The sequence below is a fragment of the Phodopus roborovskii genome, unplaced genomic scaffold, assembly GCF_943737965.1.
Source record: "Phodopus roborovskii unplaced genomic scaffold, PHOROB, whole genome shotgun sequence".
NCBI lineage: Eukaryota > Metazoa > Chordata > Mammalia > Rodentia > Cricetidae > Phodopus > Phodopus roborovskii.
The window spans coordinates 1,079,284-1,103,186 of record NW_026126469.1 but is presented as its reverse complement, the minus strand read 5'-3'; the positions used below and the strand labels follow the sequence as shown (position 1 = coordinate 1,103,186).

Sequence of the window (23,903 nt, the reverse complement as noted above, 5' to 3'; positions counted from 1 at the left end):
GGGGTCCTCTGTGACGCAGAAGGGATCGCTGACGGAAGTGACGCTAACGTCCTGCGTGCAGCGGCTGCGTCTGGGAGCAGGAGAAGATGGCTGTCTCCACAGGTCGGTACCCATCTCGGTCCGCCGCTCAGGCTGCTGGCTGTCGGGCGGCCGCGTGGGCTGCGGGTGCGCAATGTGGAGGGCGCGGGGGTGGGGCAGGCACCCGCGGGACACCGAGCCTGCACTGCCCGGGGGCCCTCGGGAGCTTCGGCACAGCAGGCCACAGCAGCCGCTGCCGCAGCCGCGCCGTGGGGGGAAATGTGCCGCGGAGACCCGCCTGTCATTGCGGGTTAGTGAGGCCCGGCCGGGAGGCATCCTGGATGGCGCTGGGGGTCTCCGCTGAGATCCCACCTGACACGTGTGGGAGGCGTGCTGTATTTTTTAAGAGAAAAACTACACTACACTGCGCAAGACAAAAGCTAATTGCGGAACAATTGGTGCTTAGATAAGGGTTTGAACCCTGTTTACAGTGTTCGGTTTCCTATTAGCAGAGACTTGGAATCTAATATTGATGGGATTTAGAAATTTGACTTAAAAATATTAAGTTAAAATGGGTTAAAGTGGAGTTTTAGTATTTAAAAATGATGGCTCATAAGATTTTCTAGTTTTTATTGAATCTAAGTCGTAGAAATGGAAGAGATTGAGTGGATGCTTTTCATATTAAGCCTTACCTTCATTGTGCATTAGTGTCACAGACAGTAAACTCTTTAGCAATTTTACCTTGGGGAAATATGTTAGTGTTCTTCTGGTCAGAGCTAACTACTACCAAGGATTATTTTAAAAATGACACTTTAATGTTATAACTCTGATTTCTTGTTATTTGAAATCTATGTTTTAATGAACAGGGCCGTGAATTTTAAGAGTTGTGCTCAATACTACAAAATTTCAGCAATAAAATAGTGTATTGTAATATGAAAAATGTCTATTTGTGATTGCATTTATTTATTGAAACATGTTCAACACTACTCTTATAAAAATGTTCATTATTTTGAAAAGACCAGCAATTATGAGTGGCGTATACTTTTTTAAACTGTTTTGTTCTTGGAAATTGATAAGCTTTGATGGGTTATTTGTGTCCTTATTGCATGCTAGATACCTGTATCCAGTTTATTACTTTCACTGGTTTCAGACCAACAAAGTGGGAAAATTGAGCTTATGTATTTTTTAAGTCAGGGTCTCATGTAGCCAGGCTGGCCTTGAAGTCTAACTGAAAAAAGTTTGGAGGAAAATGATTCAAATTAGACTGAGAATTTCTGTTGAGAAAATTGAGAAAGCAAAGAAGTAAAAGCTTATATACAACTGTTCAGGAGTAGAATAGTATAGTCTAGTACTCTATAATGAGTAACAGAATTTGGAGTATTCCTCAAAGGATGAACTTTATTCTGTTTTAGTCTAGATGGTGACTTTCATATATTCCTTCCTAGGTGAATTCTTCTATACACTTAGTTCCTTCCCATGTGGAAATGGGTTTGCAGATTTCTCCTTTCTTTCCCTGAGTCAAGAGGATTTCATAGAACTTCACTTAAACTTTAATCAAGGGGAAGAATGTTTATTAAATGCTTAGTATCTGTAAAATTTCATTTGATTTAATTATTTCAAGTAATTTACTGTGTGAAGAAATAAAGTTCCGTGTGCTCTGTGGTATAATACCAGCACTGAGATGGAAGGGTAGTAAGCTCAAGATGGGCTTCGGCTGCATAATGAATTCAAGGTTATGAATTCAAGCCTGAGCTAGATAGTAACATCTGTTTCAAAAGCAAACAAAAGCTGAACACTTCTGTAATAGTTTTTTTCCTTTGTATTTTGTTTTTGTTTGTTTTGTTTTTTGAGATGGGTTTCTCAGTATTGCTTTGGAGCCTTTCCTGGAACTAGCTCTGTAGACCAGGCTGGCCTCTGCCTCCCGAGTGCTGGGATTAAAAGCATGCGCCACCAACGCCTGGCCTGTAATAGTTTTTAAATTTACAGAACATTGTGATGATGATGAGGGGTGCATATCTCACATTCAGTTCTCTCCCTTGGATAGCTTAGTGTAACACATTTGTTGAAATTAATGCCCCAATACATCAACATATTTGATATAAGTCCATATCATTCATATTTCCAGTTTTTACTTAAGGTCTTTTTTTGGTATCAAGTATCCAATTTAGGTACCATATGACATTGTAGCATGAAATATTAAATAAATTCTTTAGATTGTGTTAGTGCTGTGATGGGACTGTAGTTTCTTTGAAGGTGCATGGGAGGATTAAGGAAAAAATGAAATTTTTACCTTTGTGTAGGTCTGTGTAAGGAAAGGACACAACCACAGAAAAATAATCCTTTGCAGAAGTAGTCATTGTTGAGAGTACTAAAAAGACTAATGTGGCTGTATTATGATTTCCCTACTGCTCTAGACTATTGTGCTTTTTAGCCATGCCATTGTTTTCCTAATGTGTTTATGCCAGTGCTCACACGTAGTACTGGACGAGAATGACCTGAGCCTCAGAACTAAATGATGGAAGAGTTGAACTCTAGTGTGTTTTCTTCCTGAAACTTTCACTTCTGGCCTAGTAGATTTTTCTTGATAGTCTTGATATACATGTGTTCTTTATAAACCCCTGATACTGTGATCAAATAGTACAGCCTCATCATGCAATTCTTTCTGTATAGAGTGGTTTGGAGAAGTAAAAATGGCTATGAAACTTGTTCAAAGCAATTAAGTGGAAAAAAAAAAGTTATTCTGAGAGCTTTGAAAATGTCAAGACTAAAAACTCTGGTGACTACTACAAATGTGAAGAAAGTAGTAAAATTAATAATCAGCACAACTTAAACATATTAGAGACATTACAATTTCTTTTTATTTTGGGTGAAACACTTGCCAAAGAGTTTAAACACCACTCTCTCTTATTTTGTAATTACATGTCAGGGTATAGAACAAGAAGATTCCTTTCTAAAATTTGGTGAATAGGTGAATACTTTTAAGTTGGATCATCTAGCAGTATTTTACCCTTTGTCCCCCAGTGTTGTGAACTATCCCAGAGATTCCTGTGTGGAAGTTTTTCAGTACTATGACATTATCCTTTGAATATTTTGGTTGAATTTTTGGTTGAATTTAGAGCTTTTTATGCATGTTACGCAGCTACTCTACTGTAGTGCTATATTCCCAACTCTCTTTTGACTTTTTAATTTGGTACAGGGTACTTCTGAGTTGCCCTGAACTTGTGATCCTCCTGTCTAAGCCTTCCAAATAGCTGAGGTTACAAACCTGTAGTACCAGACCTATCTGAAATCATTCTTTTCTTATAACCTGTTTTTCCATTTGTGTGGATGTGAATGAAGTAACTTGGAAGGAGGAAGGAGAATCAGGAGCTTGAGGTCATCCCTGGCTACATAGTGCATATGCGTTTGGGTGTGCACGCGTGTGAGCAGATCACAGGGTACATGAGATCCTGTCTTATGAACCAAAACAAAGGGCTGAGAAGATGCTCAGTAAAGTATGTGCCAGGAAGCATGGGACCTTAGTTAAGATCTCCAGAACCCACATAAAGCTAGAGGGTCCCTAAAGTGAACATCTCTAACCCAGTGCTTGCCATGGCGTGAGCAAAACAGGTGGATTTCTAGAGCTTATTACCCTAACCAGTTACCTAGACCACTTACCCCAACCAATTAGTGAGCTCCATGTTTTGTAGGAAACACTTTCTCAAAAAGTGAAGAAGCTTTTTTTTTTTTTTTTTTTTTTTAATTTATTTATTATGTGTATAGTGTTCCATCTGCACACCAGAAGAGGGCACCAGATCTTATAGATGGTTGTAAGCCGCCGGGAATTGAACTTAGGTTCTCTGGAAGAGCAGCCAGTGCTCTTAACCTCTGAGCCATCTCTCCAGCCCCAGTGAAGAAGCTTTTGAAGAAAATATTTGATGTTGATCTCTGCTTCCACATATACCACATGTACTTTCTGTAATGATAGCATAGCATACCAAAGAGGAAGTTTGGAGTAGTTGGGATTGGTGTTCTTTCCACTGTGCTAATGGAAATTTATGCAGATGGGGACCATTCATAGCAGGCTACCTAACTCTGAAAACATTCACTTAGTAATTATTTTGGGAACTCTAACATAAAACTTCAAAGTAGATAGAAAACATATTGACTAGAATAATGATTCATTGCCCAAGAACTAATGTAAAGTAAACCTGAACTATGTGGAAAATAGGCTGTCAGATCATGGTTGGGGGTGGTGCATTGTTTATAGAGTTTTAGTTCATTTGTGTGAGAATAAATTTCATTTTCAGTTTAAGTTGGAACTTAATAAAGTTTCAGACTACAGAAGAGAAATCTTTTTGTCATCTGAACCTTAAGGTCCTTACAAATGTTGAATAATAGTTGTAATAAGCAGTATATTTGTGTCTTTGCTATCTTCCAAGCCAAGTTATTCTGTAGAGCAGTAGAACTCTAGTCATATAATGACTTTGTCAGAATTATTTAGATGAATAACCCAACAATAAGGCCAAACTCGAGTTATTGAACATGAGATAAGTAATACATAAACTTTGTTGCTAGCTTTTTGACATCATTTTGTAAATAGTTCAGGGCTAGTGTCTTGTGCACAAGATTCTTTAATCTTTTTGGTATCATACTGTGTTTTATGTATGCTTTGGTTTATTTTGTGTATATCTAGCACTGTGAACCAGGCGTGAAGAAAAAGAATTGTAAATTTGAGGACATAGTGAGTTTCAGGTCAGACTACCTGTGTAACTCTAAAAACATGGAAGCAGGGGGAAGAATGGAAAGCTAGTGTTTTTTCCATGAAGATAAAGATCTTTGTCATGATAGAGATTAAGGGCATTATAGACCATTAAAACTTTTTTTTTTTTTTTTTTTTTTTTTTTTTGGTAGGGGGGAGCTTTTTGAGACAGGGTTAGCCCATGATGGAGGAACAAAGGCTTGCCAGCCACAGCAACAGAGAGCTTACATCTTAATCTGTAAGTTGGAAGTAGAGAGATGGCATACTTGGAATATCAGGAGTGTTTTTGAAACCCACCCTCAGTAACAGGTCTCCCCCATCAAGGCCACACCTCCTACTTATTTTCTGAACAGCTCTACCAACTGGGGACCAAACATTCAAGCATATGAGCAAATGGGATCATTCCCATTCAAGGTGCCATAGATGTCAAACTGCCACCATATATTTATTGGGGAAGACTGGGAGGATTGAGCAATAGCTCTGGGACCCTGCTATCATAAGGGATTTTAAGTTACCTGTGGGAGAAGCCAAGAAAGCCTCAAGTGAATATTTAAAGAGTGGTACAGCCCTGAGTGAATGTGTATTATTGATATGCTCATGGCCTGTCCGACCCATGGGAAACTAGTAAACCATCCCTCTAGGTCTAGGTCTCAGAGCATGCCTTGTGGTGGGAGTAGGAATGTTGACAGTTTGTATAAAAACTAGCAACTTAGTTTCCTCCTCCTTCAGTTATAGCCTGAGACTCTGGCCTGCTTAGACCTCCTCCTGAGAATACTTAATCTGCTTTCTCTGTGCTAGTAATATAAATAAAATAATAAAAATGCTGAGGTTCCCAGTTGTGTGTAGTTGGTGCCATTGCATCAGAGTGTACATACTCCACCGGTCTCCAGCTTTTCTGTATGTGTGTCTTTTCCTTTCTTCATCCCCCTCTGCTGCTAGTCAGTTTCCAGGACCAAGCCACATAGGATGTAGCAGTTACTAAAAACATCATTCTTCTTTGGTCTTGACCAGATAGATCATGTGATTGCTGAAAATTGAATTCAGTTTTCTGCCTTAAACAAACAAACAAAAAAACCCAAACAACCAGAAAAACAGTGTTACTGAAATGTACTATTTAAGTCTATTTCATGAGTACAGTCCAAGGGAGTTTAGTGTATTTAGAGGTGTGTGAAGTAGAGTAAGGTTTTAAAAAAAGGTCAGTCAGATACTGATTTATTGGTTTATTTAGAGCACTGCTTGTACCGCCAATCATAATTTCACTTGCTACCCATAACAATGAGTCATTTCCCTTAACAATTTGCCACATAAGCTTCTATAAAATTTGTTTTGCTTGCTCACTCTACTTGTGGTTTTAGAGCATAAAATGAAAATGTGAACCAGACCAGAGACTGAGGCCTTCCACAAGCCTTTCCTGCTTCTGGTCCATTGATGACATGTCTTTCACTCTCATTGGTGTTAAGAGTGCTTTTTCCAGGAAGGTTTCACAATGTATACAGTCATTGCTGCAGTTTCTTGAAAACATTTTCAGTTGTTTAGAATTAATTCTAGAGGCTGGAGAGATGGCTCGGAGGTTAAGAGAGCTGGCTGCTCTTCCAGAGGTTCTGAGTTCAATTCCCAGTAACCACATGGTGGCTCACAACCATCTATCATGAGGTCTGGTGCCCTCTTCTGGCATTCAGGCAAATATGCAGACAGAACACTATATATGTAATAAAAATAATAAATAAGTTTAAAAAAATATTAAAAAAAAAAGAATCCTACTTCTCCTGGTGTCTAGCAGCTTCTACATTATTTTCTGCCCTAGTAGGTAGGTTTGCCCCTTTGTCTTTTTTTGTGTTCACTACCTAACCCGATGATGCATTCATAATTTGATGACATTTTGGGGAGGGGTGGAAAGTTGGAATCTTATTAAGGTCACATACTTCAGGAAGCACAAAGGCAGAGCAAAGGGCCAGGAAGAAGAAAGAACCCCTTTCTTGTTCTTCCTTGTTCTTGGCCCTTTCCTCTCTGTTTTTGTGCCTCTTGAAGTCTGTGAGGTAAATAGCTTTTCACTCCCGTGCCCTTTTACCCTGATGGTTCTACCTTCCCACTTGTCTGAGACTCATGGGGACACCCAAGGAAGGACTGTAACTCCTGCAAGTGCCCTTAGTTGCTGAGATAGTTTATTACATTGATGGAAAACATACTTCTTGTAATTTGTTTAAGGGCATTTGTGTTGCATTGTACATCAATACTTTTATACTGTTTTGTGTTTGAAGAAATGTGGTATATCTATTCCATAGATTTTACTTGTCTATTCACCTGTTGATGGACATTTGGCTACTTTAAAAAGTTTATTTTGGCTATTGGGAATAAGGCTGCTGTGAACATTTGTACTTGTTCTGAAATATACTTTTAAGGTAGAGACCTCCCTGTCAGTGTGTTTGTCATCCTCTCTTTTGGTGTGGGTGTCATCTTTAGAGCCCTGTATAGACAGTGACTTTTGATAAGTGCTTTATTGCCTAGCTTGCTCTTTGTTTTCTAATTGATGAGCTTGTTAGAATGGATGTACATGATTGCCATGTGACAGAGTGGCAGGAGTCTGATTTCACCTTAATACATAAAAAAAAATTATAGCTAATAATCAGGAATGTTGCAAGCCATCAATTCTGTGGAGATACTGTAATTGTGCCCTAGATCTTTCACTGTAGTAACAAACAATGACATACTGTTATCATCTACCGGAATTACCAGCTGTGTTTACTAAACAGTACCATCAAGAGGTAATTGCCCCAGAGGAAATGCTTGTTATTGAAGTCTTTAATTTTTTTTGAAATGTTTACCTTATAAACAATGATTTGAAGGAATAACTTTATTTTATTATATTCAGTTTTCTGATTATGGAAGTTAACTACAACTTTCTGGATTCTACAGGAGAACTTTTGTAACCAGTTAGTGGTCTTTGTTAGAAGACCACACATCTGTCTTTTAAAGTATGTGCTATTCCTAATTTTACTGAGAAATTAAAACTAGAAGGGAGAAGCCAGAGTGTGTTGTTACTTGCCTATACCCCCTACTTTATTCTAAGGAAAGCACCCCCTTTAGAGTTCTGCAATAAACACTGTTAGCTGTTTTACTGGAGTGTGTTAAACTACTGTTTTGTTCTCCCTTGAGCTTGGCTATTTCCTTGTAAAATCTATAGCATATCCAGACAACTTGGTGCTTTGTATTTGAACAAATCCATTACCTGATTTCATCATTGGGTTTTAAGATCTAAGGGAGAGGCATTTTGTCTCTGAATGTTCAGTCTCAGCAGCACTTGGTTTATGTCAGTTCACAAATATTGAGAGAATAAAAGCATCTTCTGTAAGTTCACCAACTTTTTGTATTGGGTACCTATTGTGTTGTCATCATTTCCAGTGGTATTGGCTTTATCTATGCCACTGATATAAGAATGAGAAAATAAATTTCTCAAGTATTTTGCTGCTTTTAATTTATCATTCTGAAGTGATAGAAGTTATGCCTAGATCCATTAACATAACCAAGACTTATTTCCTCTTTATCTAGTGGTATTAATATGTAACTAATAGATTTGTGAATTTAGTTTTAGGGTGATTCAGGGAGACATGGTCAGTCTTTCTGGTCTTCTCATAGAGTAACAATTGTGTGATTAATTTTCCTGTCTATATAGTAACACATGGCTCATACCATGATATCAGGAATTTAGCAAGTCATCTAAATTTGGAGGTCCTTTGACTTGTGGTGGAAGCTATAGTTCAGATGTGTCAAATGTTCTAACTTTTTATTTGAATTTTTTTTTTTTTTATTTTGTCTAGTTCAGTCCTAGGCCATATTTTAGTGTCTGGCATAAGTCTTACAGTTTAATTGTAATACTTTATTTGTACTCTTATGTAGTTAATGACATTTTAGATTTATCAAGAAATAGTTATGAGTCACTCTTTAGGGTGAATTATTAGATTTAAAATACTGTATTCTTCAAAAGTGTTTCTCTTCTCTGCGAATGAAACATGCTAATTTAAAATAGTTCCAGGTTAGCCAAAGCTACATAGTGAAACTCAGTTTCAAAACAAAGGAAAACACAAAATGTTAATGTTAGCTATGCTTTTGAAATACTTACTTTGGAAACTAAAGTTTAGTTATTGTCCTTGTGACTTTATTTTAGCAAGATATTCATCTTCCTCCTCCTCCTTAAGTTTCTGACCCTCCCAGATCACCACATCTTTCTCCTCCTCCTCCTTTCTTTTCTTCCTTCTCCTTCTATCCTCCTCCTCTTTTTTGGGAGGCTTTTTTCAAGACAGTATTTCTCTGTGTAGCCTTGGCTGTCCTAGAACTTGCTCTGAAAACCAGGCTGGCCTCACATTCAGAGATCCACCTGTCTCTGCCTCCTCTGGGATTAAAGGCATGTGCCACCACCACCAGGATAGCAGGATTATCTTACCTGATAGACTTTTTCCTCTGTGAATTAAAAATTTACCATTAAACTAGCATATATAAATTGTGTCTATAGATGATGGCTGCAATTTAGTTGCTGAGTTTTTTGTTTTCCAAAGCATTATAGGGCTGGGAGCATAGCTCAGTGGTAGTGTGCTTGTGTAGGGTAGTAGTTGAGTGATGGGGATTATCTGGCAGATCTAAGGTTCCTTTGATCAGGGACAGGAGCCCTAACTACTGGGACCAGTGGGACCATGGGTGGCCCACCTCAGTATTCCAGAAAACCTTAACCTTTTGTTGCATTTTCTATGATTGAATGGAATTCTCACAAAAGTATATCATTTACTAATTGAACTGTCTGGTTTTGCCCATTAATTTTATGTCAGAGTCCTTGCTAAGAATCTCACCTAGGGGAAAATGTTCATTTTATGAAAATTTCCTCATAATTGATATATGCCAGTATAAAATTGATTGAATGGGAATTTGTATACATGTTTAGTACTGTTGAATTGTTTTACACAATGCTTTTTTAGTGACATCAAAAATATTTTTTCATACAGTATATTTTGATCATATTCTTTCTTCTCCCCAAAGTCCTTTCATACCCTCCTAACTCCCACCTGTTGTTTTGTCTGTCTGTCTGACTGTTTCTGTGTCTGTGTCTGTGTATGTGTGTATCTTAAAAGACAAAAAAAAAAAAAAAAAAAAAAAAAATTGAAAATCAAACCAAACAGCAATAAGGCAAAAAATAATAAAAGGAAACCAAAATCCCACCCACATAAAAAAATGGAGCTGTTTTGTGTTGGTCTGCTGCTTCTGAGCATGGTGCCTGCCTGGAGTGAGGATGATACATCCAGTGATATTCTATTACAGAAAAAAATGACACATAGGAACTCACAGAGACTACGGCAGCATGTATATGACCTGTTCATGATCAAACTAAACAAATCCCAGCGCTGAGAAGGGGAAGTGGACACACAGAGCCCTGCCTAACCAAGAGCTATTTGCAATTGATATTTACTGGCATTTTCATCTTAAGGGACTATTTAGGCTAGATATTTCCTGAAACAATACTTAATTATGTATCTCTTGCTGGGTGGTTATGGTGCATGCTTTTAATTCCAGCACTTGGGAGGCAAGAGGTAGGTAGATCATTGAGTTCAAGGCCAGACTGGTCTATAGAGTGAGTGCCAGGACAGCTAAGGCGACCCAGAGAAACCCTGTCTCAAAAAAACAAAACAAAACAAAAAACTCCAACAAAACCAAAATCAAACAAACAACCCTGATGGGAGGTGTCATTCTGTAAATATGTTTCTCTTATTGGTTAATGAATAAAGCACTGTTGGCAAATAGGAAGGCAAGATAGGTGGGACTAGGAGATAAGGAGGATTCTAGGAGATGTAGGGACTTGAGAGTAAAGGTCTGGACCTTCTCTCTGGTAAGAAAAGACCACGTGGAAACACTTAGATTGATAGAAATGGGTTAATATTTAAGACAGAGTTAGCCAATGAGAAATGCTATAGCAGGCCAACAGTTTTATATCTAATACAGAGTCTCTGTGTGTTATTTGGGGCTGATGTGGCTCTGGGACCAGGCTGGCAGTAAAGCTTCTTGTAACACAACCCCCCCACCCCAAAAATCCAACAAAACAACAACAAAACAGTATATCTCTTAATCATCATTATGAGCTTTTATGTTGACACTGACATTTTTTGTATAGGAGTTAAAGTTCCTCGGAATTTTCGCTTGTTGGAAGAACTTGAAGAAGGACAGAAAGGAGTAGGTGATGGTACGGTTAGCTGGGGCCTTGAAGATGATGAAGACATGACACTTACAAGGTGGACAGGCATGATTATTGGGCCACCAAGGGTCAGTGCTATAAATTATACATGTTTATTTAATATTTATTGTTTATTTTGAGTTAACATTTAATTTTATTGGTAATAAAAGACAATTGTGATAACTTTTGACAGGACTAATTCCTGCATTTTTATATATACTGTGTATATATTAATTATTAATAACTCTTGTTTGAAGTGTATAAGCTTGGTTAGCAGGAGGATTGGGGTGATGGGGGAGTGGCATGGTTGTTGTCCCCAAAGTGTTTGTGTTTTAGTAGAGAAGAAAAAAAAATCAGTCTAAGTATTAGATTCTAATATGGCTGAGCAAGTTTACCATGTTTCTTCTACTGGAATAAATTGAGGAAGGTGGACCAGAGAAGGAAGTTGTCCTTGGAATAGGCCATGAAGGACTGATTGGTAGGATTTCTGAAGGTGGAGATGGGGATGGAGAACATTCCATAATAGAGAGGAAGAAAAGGGGAGGGAATGGAGGGGATATTTGGTAGAGTGTGTCACTTGTTACCTGCTCTCTGATGTGACTGAAGATCTCTAGATTGGCTTTCAGTGATTACATATTGCTGTGCCCTCTGTTTCACAGGCCTGGGTGGGTTATTTTAGGTCTTAATACCCCAATTTACAAAATATAGCAAATCTAAGACTCTTTTGGAGGTATGTAGTTGAGTGGTAGAACTTGTGAAGTTAGTATGCATACCACATGGGATTCTTTCCTTTCCTTTCCTTTCCTTTCCTTTCCTTTCCTTTCCTTTCCTTTCCTTTCCTTTCCTTTCTTTTCCTTTCTTTCTTTCCTTTTCTTTTCCAGGACAGCTGTCCTGGAACTCACTCACGGAGTTCTCCTGCTTCTGCTTCCCAAATGCTGACATTAAAGGCTTGCATCACCATTGCCTGTCTAAGGTTCTTAAATATTTTAAATATATTGGCCTTTGTGCATTTGTTCTTAGGTCTTAGGATTTGTGTGAAGTTTTTATGTATTTTTTAACGAGATGGAGAATTTTTTTTTTTTCTTTCAGGGCATTTTTTATCCAGTGTCTTAAGCTGTGTATTAGAATGGTTATTATTCAATGTTGTAACTTCCTGGGAAAATATAAATTTGAGAGATTTATTTGTTTGTTTGTTTATTGTGATCCTGGTATTGAAGTTAAGGCATTGCTCATGCTGGGCTGAGCTGTATCCCCAGACTCTTCCACTTTTATTCTGAGACACAATCTCTGAATCCTCCAGGCTGGCTGTGAACTCACTATGTAGTACTAGGTAGACTTTGTACTTTAATCTGCTAGTTCAGCCTTCTGGGTACTTTAGGGTTATGGTCTCTTCCATGGGGCTTAATTTTTTCTCTCTTACCTTCTGATGAAAGAATTTTACCTGTTCTGTTTGGATAGAATTTGATTTTTTTCCTGGTTATTAAAAATGTTTCCTGTAATTAGCAATGCTAGATGAGTAAGTGTATCTTGTGATATTTGCTGGTGTTCTTTTGCAGTCCTTTTATACCAAGTCTGTTAAGAGTACACAAATTATAGACTTTATGTGCACTCTTGAAAGTTTTCTTCTCTGTAAGACATTGAAGAAGGGAAATAAGATTGGTTAAAAGACTTTATAACTTGATATTTGTGATGAAAACTGATTTCTTCACTGTCTGTAAACATTATTATTGTACTCTAGCTAAAAATTAAAAAGCATGTAATTGTAGCATTGTGGCATAGAATAATTTGAAGATTTAAGTCAAAACTTGGTAAAATCTAAATTTGAAATTATTTAGGTTGGGTTTTTCTCCAGCCACTCCCCAGACTTTGTATTTGAAGAACGTGTTGGACCTCTGCTAGTTTATCAGTGGTCTTGCAGACAAACTCTTTAACAGTTTCCCAGTGGGGAGGAACTGCTGTAGCTCCTACTTTATTGCTCTCCATTTGGGTCCCCATTAGGATTCCTAAGCCCCTTGCTTTTCCTGGTGTCATTGACACATAGGAACTAGCATGTCCTGCCCTTACCCAATTGGATTTAAAGGCTATTTGTGTAGCTTCTGTTCTTTAGCTCACTGAGACACAGGCAGAGATACTATTGGCCTTCTCCTCTGTGGGTCATTGTGTTGGAATTGTGTCTGTGTGTATGCTACCCTTTCTTCACCTTCCAAGGTTTATGACTTAGGCATATAATGCACATTTATTTTATTGGAGTTTAACATGATAAGGTAGACTTTATAGAATTTTACACTGCTTGGTTAAGAGTGTAAAATTTGGAATATGATTGCATAGAGAGCCTGATCCTGTAGTACTAAACGGAGTGTGGGGGTGCCACTGAACAAGGCCTATTAGGGTCTTCTCTACTCCTGTCTTTTCAGAGATGAAAAATTACTGTGTTTTCTGGCTATTAGGATGAGATTTAATGACCCACTTTAGGGTATGCCTTCCATACCGTAGGGTTTTGTGACCTGATTCAGGGAAGAAGAGAAGGACTTGCTTCTGTTTATTTTTTTGTTTGTTTTTTTTGGGGGCAGGGTCTTGCTGTGTGGCCTAGGCTGGTTTCAGACTTGAAATGATCTTCTTGCCTCAGCCTCTTTAATGGTTGGATTACAATCATACCACCACGCCTGGCATTTTTTGTTTTGTTTTTTCTTTTTAATATAATTTCTTTAGATAATCTGATCTGCATTCAAATTGGAGAACCACGAAAAAGATTCTTGTTTGAGAACTGTTTGATTTCACTCAATTTTATATCACCAAATTGCTGGGTATATGACTGTTTGCTGTCAAGTTTGGATGAGTTATAGAGCTCTTTCAAAATATTGAAATATTAACAACATGCACTGGATTGTTTCATACATTTTTTTAATTATAGTAGTTTAATATTGCATATATGAACTCCACTTGAGAATAGCTTTGTAGCTGTTAAAATGGTTTATTTTCTCCCTAGTTTTATACATACATCAATAGATATTACATTTGTTACTTTGATTTATTATGTAATTTCCCATTTCAGAATTATACTATTAAGTGAACAAAAGCTATAATGAGAGAGAAAAGCTAATTATTACATGAGAATAAACCCTGAATAGCCTTGAAGTCTCAGTTATAGCCTTAAAATTCCTGTTTTATAAGAATGTAGTATTAGCTAAACTTAATTAGAAGCAATGTTTGAAAGTATGCATAAATATAAAGTGTACATTCATTCAGATAATGGAGTTAATAAAGCATAGAATTCATTAAGTAATAGTTTAAGTAAGATGAGGTATGTTATGATTTTCCCTTTTCTAGAAGTAATGCCTACCCATCTGTGAAAAGTGATCATAATTTTTTTTTTAATCCAGCAAATTCATGTGAGAATAAAGAGAGGTATTGCTAGTATTACTGAAATAAAAGAAACCAATGAGATTATTTTGGCTGGTGAAAACCTTTATGTATATGTGATACAAGCCACATACTCGTCCTTTCAGTATTCCTTTTTTTCTAAAAAAATCAAAATCTAAATTTAAGTTTCTTTCTGATTTGTTATTGGCACCATTTCCTAATTATATAGTTCAAATAACTTTGTTTGTATACAATCACAAACATTATAGCAAGTATATTAATATTACATTTTTCTTTATTAACAGTTGGGCAATATTTTAATTTTTGTCATTATGATCATCCTTCTTTTTTCCCTATCCTTCCAGACAAACTATGAAAACAGAATATATAGCCTGAAAGTAGAATGTGGATCTAAATACCCAGAAGCTCCTCCATCAGTTAGATTTGTAACAAAAATTAATATGAATGGAATCAATAATTCCAGTGGAATGGTAAGTTATGGTAATACTTTCATTTTTATATAGCATATAATATATAGGCAGGGGTTTGGAACAGTTTTGTTCAGTTGAAAAACTAAAGAAGTTTGTCATTCAGGAGTTAGAAGCAGGGGATTGGGAGTTTGAGGACAGCCTGGGCTCTGTCACCAAAAAAAAAAAGTTTGTCTTAGGTTGTTTTTCATTTTCTTCCCCTCCCCTCTATCCCCTTTAAGATATAATGTCACACTGTAGCTAGCTCCAGGCTAGCCTGGAACTTGAATCAATCCTGCTTCAGCCTTTTGAATGCTAGGAATGTAAGAAGTCCCTTTAACATCTTCAGGTGTCAAAAAGTAAATTTTTTCTTAGAATTTTATTAATTGCATCAGTATTCTTAGTTTGAACATATCTTTGCTATTCTTTGTTTCTTTCTTTAGAGCTAAATTGCTTTCTTGAGATTAAAAGGATGAATATTCATGAAGTATGTTTTTCTTTGAGGGACAAGTGTGTCTGTTTTATTATTCAAGTCTAAGTATGGTTGACACATTAAAGTGGATAACAAAAAGAGTAAACTGTCCTGATGCATATTAAGGATATGGTAGCTGACTTTCTAATGTGAGTAGATTGATGGTTAGGTTCATAGGATTTTGGACTCATGCTCTTAAGGTGCCATGTTGAGAGTATACTCAATGTGGTTGTATATATTAGGGAGCAAAGTAGCATCAGCTTCATCCCTCATCAGCATGAACTTCATCCCTCCTAGGAATTAAGACTGTCAGCGTTCTTGACTTTGTGTGTTCTTGTTATTCTGTCTGTGTCTGTGTTCTGTCTTCCCACCAGTATTTTATGTATGTACACATCCATTCTCCCTCCCCCCTCTCTTTTCTTCTATTATTAAAAGTCACAAGTTTATGCTAATACTGTTAAAAACAAAGAATATTTTGGCGTGGCACAAAGGTACATGTGAACAAAGCAAAAGTAGCTGGGCAACGCCATTTTTTTTCTACACAGATGGTACACTAGAACCGAAACCTTGTTAGCAAACATACATGGGCAAGATGTTTTTTATCTTTTATTCTTGACATAGGGGGTAACTATGTCTTTAGCCATTTGTGGGTGCTTGACTCCACATCTGAGGAGGTTGGCTACTTGGTACAAAGGGGAAGTTTCAGGAAATAGCAGTCCTTGCTGATCTAAAACTGCCTTTGGAGCTTTGTATTATCATTGTCACAAGTCTTCCTCCTTGGGGAGGGGAAGATTTGATTTCATTTTATACTTCCAGGAAACAGTTCAGTCACTGAGAGAAATCAGGGATGGAGCAGAACTGTGCAAGACTACTCCTTACTGCCTCATCTCTTCTGACTTGCTCAGCTGCCTTTCTTACGTAGACCAGGCCAACTTTGCCCAAGAGTTCACTACCCACAATAATAGCTCTCCTTCATCAAAGAGCAATTAAAAAAATGCCCCATAGATTTGTCTGGTAGAGGCAATTCCTCAGTTGAGGTTCCTTCTTCCCAGATGTCTCTTGCTTGTTAAGTTTATAAAAATTAACTAACACAAATACGTGAAAGGGAAGGCATGCTCATGTGGAAGTCAGAGGACAATTTTCTGGGAGTCAGGTCTCTCCTCTCACAGTGGGACCCTCCACCAGATGTGCTGTATTTCCTGCTTCCCATAATCTTTACAGAGCAAGTAGGCAGGATAATAAACACTATTATTTTGTTTGAATTTAAAAACATTTTAAAACCAAAATTGTGAATTTTTTTTAATAAAATGGCTAAAACCTATTTCATACCATTTGTGCTTTACAGTCCTTTGGCTTTGGCCCAAGCTGAAGCCTTCTCTTCAATTTAGAAGGTATTGTTTCTGTACATGCTACTGTGTTCATTCTATGTAAGTCTACATGTCATGTACACATGTCTCACTTTGTTATGAACATGCCAATTTGAGATACTTCATATTGAACTATAAAAATTAGATTTCTCATTTTTAGTGCTTAAAATTCTTGCTGAGCAATTAGGTTATTTTAGGTTTTCACTGACAAGTTTGCTGCAATGAGTGTTAAAGCTTTTTGCATCTCTTTCTCTCTCTCTCTCTCTCTCTCTCTCTCTCTGTGTGTGTGTGTGTGTGTGTGTGTGTGTGTGTGCGCGCGCGCGCGCGCGCGTATATGCATATGCATACCTATGCCACAGTCAAGAGGACAGCTAACAGGAGTTCAGACTTTTCTTCCTACCATGTAGTTTCCTGCAGTCAAACTCAGGTTGGCAGGCTTGGCAGCTAGTTGTACCCTAAGGCTATGCTGTTCAACATGGCATTCATTGGTTTACTTATTTGGTTCTAATCTGTTGTGTCTATACTTTTTTAAAACACTAGAATATTACTAGGAAAATAAAAAGATGGACAAAATACTAGTTCAAATTTTGAGGGTAGGATTGCACCTAGTCATTAAATTTGGGCTGTTGGTCTTATTTTTGTGTAAGCATGGGATGTGACTGACATTGCCTTTGGGATCTTCCTTTAACAGCAGTGGCCCTAGAGCATATCTTGTGCTCCAAGGAAACTCTCTTTTTGCTTTCAGTTTCATTTACTAATGCTCAGTCAGGAAAGGCAGTTAGCTTTGGATACCTTGCTTTTGATCCATTTGTTTCAGTAAAAAACAACAAAAACAACTTGTGTTCTTCATAGAAACTTACAAAAATACCTGTAATGAAGGGAAAATTTGCTTCCAGTGCTTCAAAGCATAGCTTAATAATTAGAATTATTCAGGAGCCTTTTGAAATTGGAACAAAGGAAATGAAGGAAACAAAAAGAGTAGGCTGCTTAAGTCACTGAGGATGCCTTTGTATGAGTAAAGGTTTTATCAGGTGTGTATATGGGGACATTAAGCTATTTTCATAGTGATGGGGGATACAAAAAGATTTGAGTTTCTTGTTATAAACTTAAGGTTTGCAGTATATAACAGAAAAGACTAATATTTAATGTTTTTTTTACACTAAATTGAACCCTGGTTTTCTCTAAGAACAGCCAATACTCTTATCTGCTGAGCATCTCTCTAGCCCCTACTTAAAAATTTTAAATTGAGAAACATGCTATTTTTTTTCTACAATAAAAACCCAAGTAGCTGAATTTTAAACAAAACATTGGACATTTTATTTAAATATCTAACAGTTACAAAAAAAATAAGCACAGGCAAAATATTTGTGTCCTGGAGACATTCTGTTTTTTCCTGCTGACATATTTGAATTAATTTGCTTAAAATTTGTTTGAGTAGGAGAGTGGGGGTATGGGCAATGAGATGACTCAGTAGCTAAAAGCACTTGATGTTCAATACCGATGACCCTGGAACCCACATTAAAAAAAAAAAAAAAAGTGGTTGCTCAGATCTGTAATCCCAGCATTTCTAAGGCATGTTGGGAGCAGGAGACTAGGATAATCCATAACCAGCACAGCAACAGAAGTAAAAGAGATGCTGGGCAGTGGTGGCACACTCTTAATGCCAGCGCTCTGGAGGTACAGGCAGGTGGGTCGCTGCCTGTTTGAGATCAGCCTGGTCTACAAGAGCTGGTTCCAGGACAGCCTCCAAAAGCCACAGAGAAACCCTGTCTCCAAAAACAAAAACAAAAACAGAAGTAAAAGAGAGCTACTCCTGAAAGTTGTCCTTCCTTATATGTGCACTGTTAGTGCTCCAAAGCTCTTTCTCATACACATATATGTATACCTAAAATATATTTTTTAGACAAAAGGATTTAAGCTGGGTATGTGGTGGCAGATACCTATAATCCTAGCAGTTGGAGATAGAGGCAGTTTATGGAATTTAAGGTATCCTCAGCTACATAGCAACTACTTGATACCCTATGCAAAAGCAGAACATGAGCTAAAAAGAATTTGGGTTTTAATACCTAATACATATGACATATGTAAACACACTATGCACATATCCACAGTCATAGGTCAGGTTATTCCCCACATTTTGTGGCTTTTGTTTATGTTTAGCATGCTAGCCATACCCCCCACCCCCAGGCTGCTGATCTGTAGTAGTAAGATCTGATAGTAAGCAATCCTTAATCCTAAACTTGGACTTGTAATGGTAAAGGTAAAGGTAAAGGTAGAATTTACTAGAAATATCATCGAAAGTTCATGTGTTAAGGATATTGATTAACCTAAACATTGAGAAGAGCTTAAGTAAAAATTGAAAAGTCAAAAGGTGAAGCCTGCTAACTAAATTTAAGATGATAGCATTTCCTGGGGAAGTGCTAATCAACAGAAAAGAACTCCTGCACGTGGAAATTGTACTTGTAATTCCATGTTTAGGTCTAATTTCTATAATTTCCAATAAGGTTACATTATATTCTGTATATTTTCTGTGTATATAAAAGAAAAGGGGTGGAGAGAAGAAGAAAAGTAAAACTCAGGATACTCTAAATGAATTCTGCACTCATGCATTTCTGGCCTGTGTTGTATTTCCAGTTAAGATGCATGCATACTGGCCTCCTTGCTACAAGTAGACATTTACTGCCTTGTTCCATATTACCTTAGTTATCCATGGGTTGGGCTTTCTGAGTGAACAAAGTATATTACCTATTTTGATAATAGTTATTTAAAACATTAGATACACAAAATAGCTCTCATGAAATAAAACCCTAATGACTGTAAATTTTAGAAGCACCTCCCCCCCCCCCCCCCCCCCCGATTTCCTGTCTTACTGTTCTATTGCTGTGATGAGACATCATTACAAGGTAATTCTTTTGAAAAGAAGCATTTAATTGAAGGCTTACCTGACAGTTTTAGTGGGTTAGTCCATGGTTATCATGGTGGGAAGCAGACAGGCATAATGTTGGGACAGTAACTAATTGCTTTACATCCTGATCTGCAGGCGGAGATACAAACTGACATGGGCTTTGAAATGTTAAAGCCACTCCCCTCCAACAAGGCCACACCTGTAGATAAAGGTTCTGTCCCACTTGGTCCCACAGCCATTTATCCCCAAATAAACACATAGAGGCTTATATTAATTATAATATGGCCAATGGCTCAGGCTTCTTACTGGCTAGCTCTCTCTTAATTATTAACCCATAACTAGTAATCTATGTATTTCCACATGGCCTTATCTTACCAGAGAATGTCCAGCATCCTATCTTCCTTGTAGCTACATGGTGTCCCTCTGGGGACTCACTCTCCATGTTCTCTCCCCAGAATTCTCCTTGTCTGGGAACCCTGCCTATACTTCCTGCCTGGTTACTGGCCAATCAGTGTTTTGTTTTATTCATCAGCCAATAAGAGAAACATATATACAGAAGGACATCCCCTGTTACATACCTATTCCAACAAGATCGTACTTCCCAGTCCATCCCAAACAGTTCCAATAACTGTTGTTGATTAAATATCTATATGATTAAATAACTATATGAACCTATGGAGGGACTATCCTTATTCAAAGTACCACAATAACCAAACAACTTAAGGGAGGAAGGCTTTATTTTGGCCTACAATTTGAGGTATATGGTCGAGAAGGGTCAAATAAGGTAGGTAACCTGAGCATGAGGCAGCTAGTCACATTGCAGTCAGGAAACAGAGAGATAAGTACTGGCATTTGCCTTTTCTTTTCCTTTTTATTCAGCTCATAAACTCAGCTTAGAGTAGGTCTCCCCATCTATCTTAACCCAGTCTAGAAATTCTCAGAGCCACGCCAAGAGGTTTGTCTCCTAGGTAATTCTGGAGCTAGTCAAGAGATTGTGCTAGTTATGGAAATGAGAGGGTCTCTGCAGGAGAACAGTTTGAGAGTATGAAAACAAGGTGGCAAATGTGTTGGGGAAGAGATGAGCAGGGTCCCCTGTCCATGAGGTTGCAAGTGTGACATAATGTACTTGTGATGGGAGATGTCATTCTGTATATGTTTCTCATACTGGTTAATAATAAAGCACTGTTGGCCAATAGGAAAGGAAGATAGGAGGGACTAGGAGACAAGGAGGAAATAGGAAGTAGGAAGGAGGAGTCAAGATGGAGAGTCTGAAGAAAGCAGTATGCCGCTGGCTCCCTGGTAAGAGAAATACATAGATCAGCAGAAATGGGTTAATAATTAAGGCAGAGCTAGCCGATAAAAAACAAGTAACAGGGCCAACAACATTGTATCAAATACAGAGTCTCTGTGTGTTATTTGGGGCTGGCGCAGCGGCAGGACAAGACCAAGTGGCAGGAGGAAAAACCGTACTCGTTACATACTTGAGGAAAAGTAATAGAAAGCTCCAGAGCAGAAACCATTTGTAATGTATTTTGGATCAGAATGTGCTGCTGAATGAATTTTTTCCATGTGGAAATCACTCGAGTTGGTTCACCTCAATTCAGATCTCAGGCAAGAGAGTGGTTGAGGATATTGGATCAGTCCTTAAAGTGATATTTTCCTGAATAGTCATGATTGTTCCACCTCACCTAATGGTTGGAAAAAGAGGGTTCCTAAGTTCGCTATTGGGAGTACTTACTAAACACAAGATAGTGTTTGGCCAGAAACACAACAAAACATAAGGATTGAAAGTTACATATAAGCTGGAAGAATAAAGCCAAATAGCTAAGTAACAGTTAAGGAAACTTCATTACTTCAGAATTTTGCTATACAGGTCCCCAGGGAAGTTTCACTTTCTTCAAGACACACATTTCACAAAGGGCTGAGATTGATGGCTCTGTGATTAAGAGCTTTGTCTTAGTTAGGTTTCTATTGCCCCATTAAAACACCCAGCAAAAGTAGATTGGAGAGGAAAGGTTTTATTACAGTTTCATACCACAGTCTATTACTGAGGGAAGTTAGAGCAGGGTTTCAAACAGGGCATGAACCTGGAGGCAGGAGCACAGTCCATCATCAAAGGAAGTCAAGCCAGGAGGCTGGAGGCAGATGCTAATACAGAGGTCATGGAGGAGTGCTGTTTACTGGTTTATTTCTTAGCCTGCTTTTTTATTTCACCTAGGACCACCAGGCCAGGGGGGTGGTACTGTCCACAGTGAATTGGGCTATCACATCAATCATCAATCAAGAAAACGTTCCACAGGCTTGCCTATAGGCCAAGCCTGTGGAAGTATTTTCTTATTTAAGATACCTTCTCTGATGATCTCAGCTGTTGTCAAGTTGACATAAAAAACGAGCCAGCACAAATGTGTATTGCCTGTCACTTTAGTTCCAGAGGATCTGATGCTGTCTTCTATACTACAAACTCTATACACACACACACACACACACACACACAATTTAAATCTTTAAAAAAGCTCAATGCTCTGGCTGTTCAACCTTGAGAATTTCTTTTCAGAGACTCCGCAGATGATTCTAGCAATCTCATCTTTTTTAACATTTGGGAGGTGATTGGTTGTGTTTGTGTGAACATACATGTTCACAGAAGCAGAGGCTGTCATTTGGCAATGTCTTCAATTGTTCTGAACTTTTTATTGAATCAGGTTTGCTGATTGGGCTCACTAGACTAGTGCCTTTCAGCTCCTGATCCACTGCTGTGGTGGGGTACAGGTGCACACTGGTCTGCCTTGCTTTTTGACATGGTGCCAGCAGCGATTGAACCCAAGTCCTTAAGTTTGCATGATGAGCACTTGGCTGACTGAGCCATCTCCCCAGAATTCTCAACTTGGGTCACCGAGTAGAACTTCAGGATGAGTTGGTGTGAAGCAGAGTTTACTAGAAATGGTTTTAATTGTAGAGTCAAATGTTGATGTTAAGGGAGGGAGAGAGATGGACATTTAAGAAAAGGACAGTTGAATATATCCAAGTGGCAAGAATGCCACCTAGTTATTTCTTTACAGCCATCTTAATATACATGGCTTTTTTTTTCCCCCCCAAAATCTCTCTTGCAGTCTTTTTCCCCTCTATTACTCTTTTAGGTAGCCCTTAATGGGTTTCATTAGTCACCTCTCTTGTTCTCTATTCCTCTTCCCATTGGCCTACTTCCTTCCCAGTAGTCTTCTTTTTTTCATGCAAGATATTTTAATTATTCTTAAAGTGGTCATATAGTATTGTATTGGGTAAATAAATTTGTATTAAGATACTCACATTGAAGGTTTTTTTTTCCCTCAAAAAAATTCATGTGTGATCTTCTTTTCTATGCTGCAGTACTTTGGTAGTTAATTGTCTGTCTTTTTCCTCCCCTCTCAGGTGGATGCACGAAGCATACCAGTGTTAGCAAAATGGCAAAATTCCTATAGCATTAAAGTTGTACTTCAAGAGCTAAGACGTCTAATGATGTCCAAAGAAAATATGAAGCTTCCACAGCCACCAGAAGGACAGACGTACAACAACTGATTTTAGTGGAGCTCAAACTTGTCTTAAATCAACAACAACCTTCTACTCATGTTAATGTCTTGATTAAATATCACCATGAAAATACCCACATTAAGTAAAAGAATTCCAGCTGGTAAACATGATCCGGACAGTTGTAAGAATATATTTAATATATTTACACCTATTATGTTTTCAGGTAACAGAAGTACAGCACAATTTTTCTTTCTCTTAAAGCACTGTCGTTTAAACATGAACCTGAAATAATCAAAATTGAATTCAGGTTTTCAAGACAAAAGCATGGCAAAGGAGTGTCAGATGGCAGTGGAAACCTTTGTCTTTCTGGAAAGTAAAGTCTCAAGAAGGAAGAACAGAAATGGCATGCTTTATCCATTATCCTTAGACTGCAGTGAACTGTTTAAAGTAGCAGGTAGAATGAATAGACACAGTTGTATTAACTCTTGAAGCGGGTGTGGGTGCTGACTACTATAGCATCAAAAATTGCTTCAGGATTGTTTTGATACCTGTATTTAAAATAAAAAGATGTTGGGGTATTGATGAATCTGTTAAAAGCTGTTCCTGTTTGTTACATGTAATAGACATAAATATTTGTTTACAGTCTTTGTTTAATAAAACATACTTAGAAGTTTTAAGTGAAGTCAACAAAAAGGAAATAGGTTATGGATATGTGATATTTTGAGATTAAAGTTAGTCTTGAAATGTAAATAAAATATGGAATGTGTCCTCAGAGACTGTGCTATTTCTGTTACATTGATATATGTATAGTAGCCATATCAAGGTGGCAATATTGAGGATTATTAAGCTTGGCATGGT

General features: G+C 37.8%; 1 protein-coding gene across 1 annotated transcript; it reads left to right on the top strand.

The window, feature by feature from the left end:
• Ube2v2 (ubiquitin conjugating enzyme E2 V2) lies at positions 1-23,631 on the top strand. Its single transcript, XM_051190975.1, has 4 exons — positions 1-102; positions 10,911-11,059; positions 14,696-14,821; positions 22,947-23,631. Exons 1-4 carry the CDS (start codon positions 87-89, stop codon positions 23,091-23,093), a joined length of 438 nt encoding a protein of 145 aa, XP_051046932.1. The 5' UTR covers positions 1-86; the 3' UTR covers positions 23,094-23,631.
• The last annotated feature ends 272 nt before the right edge of the window (positions 23,632-23,903 follow it).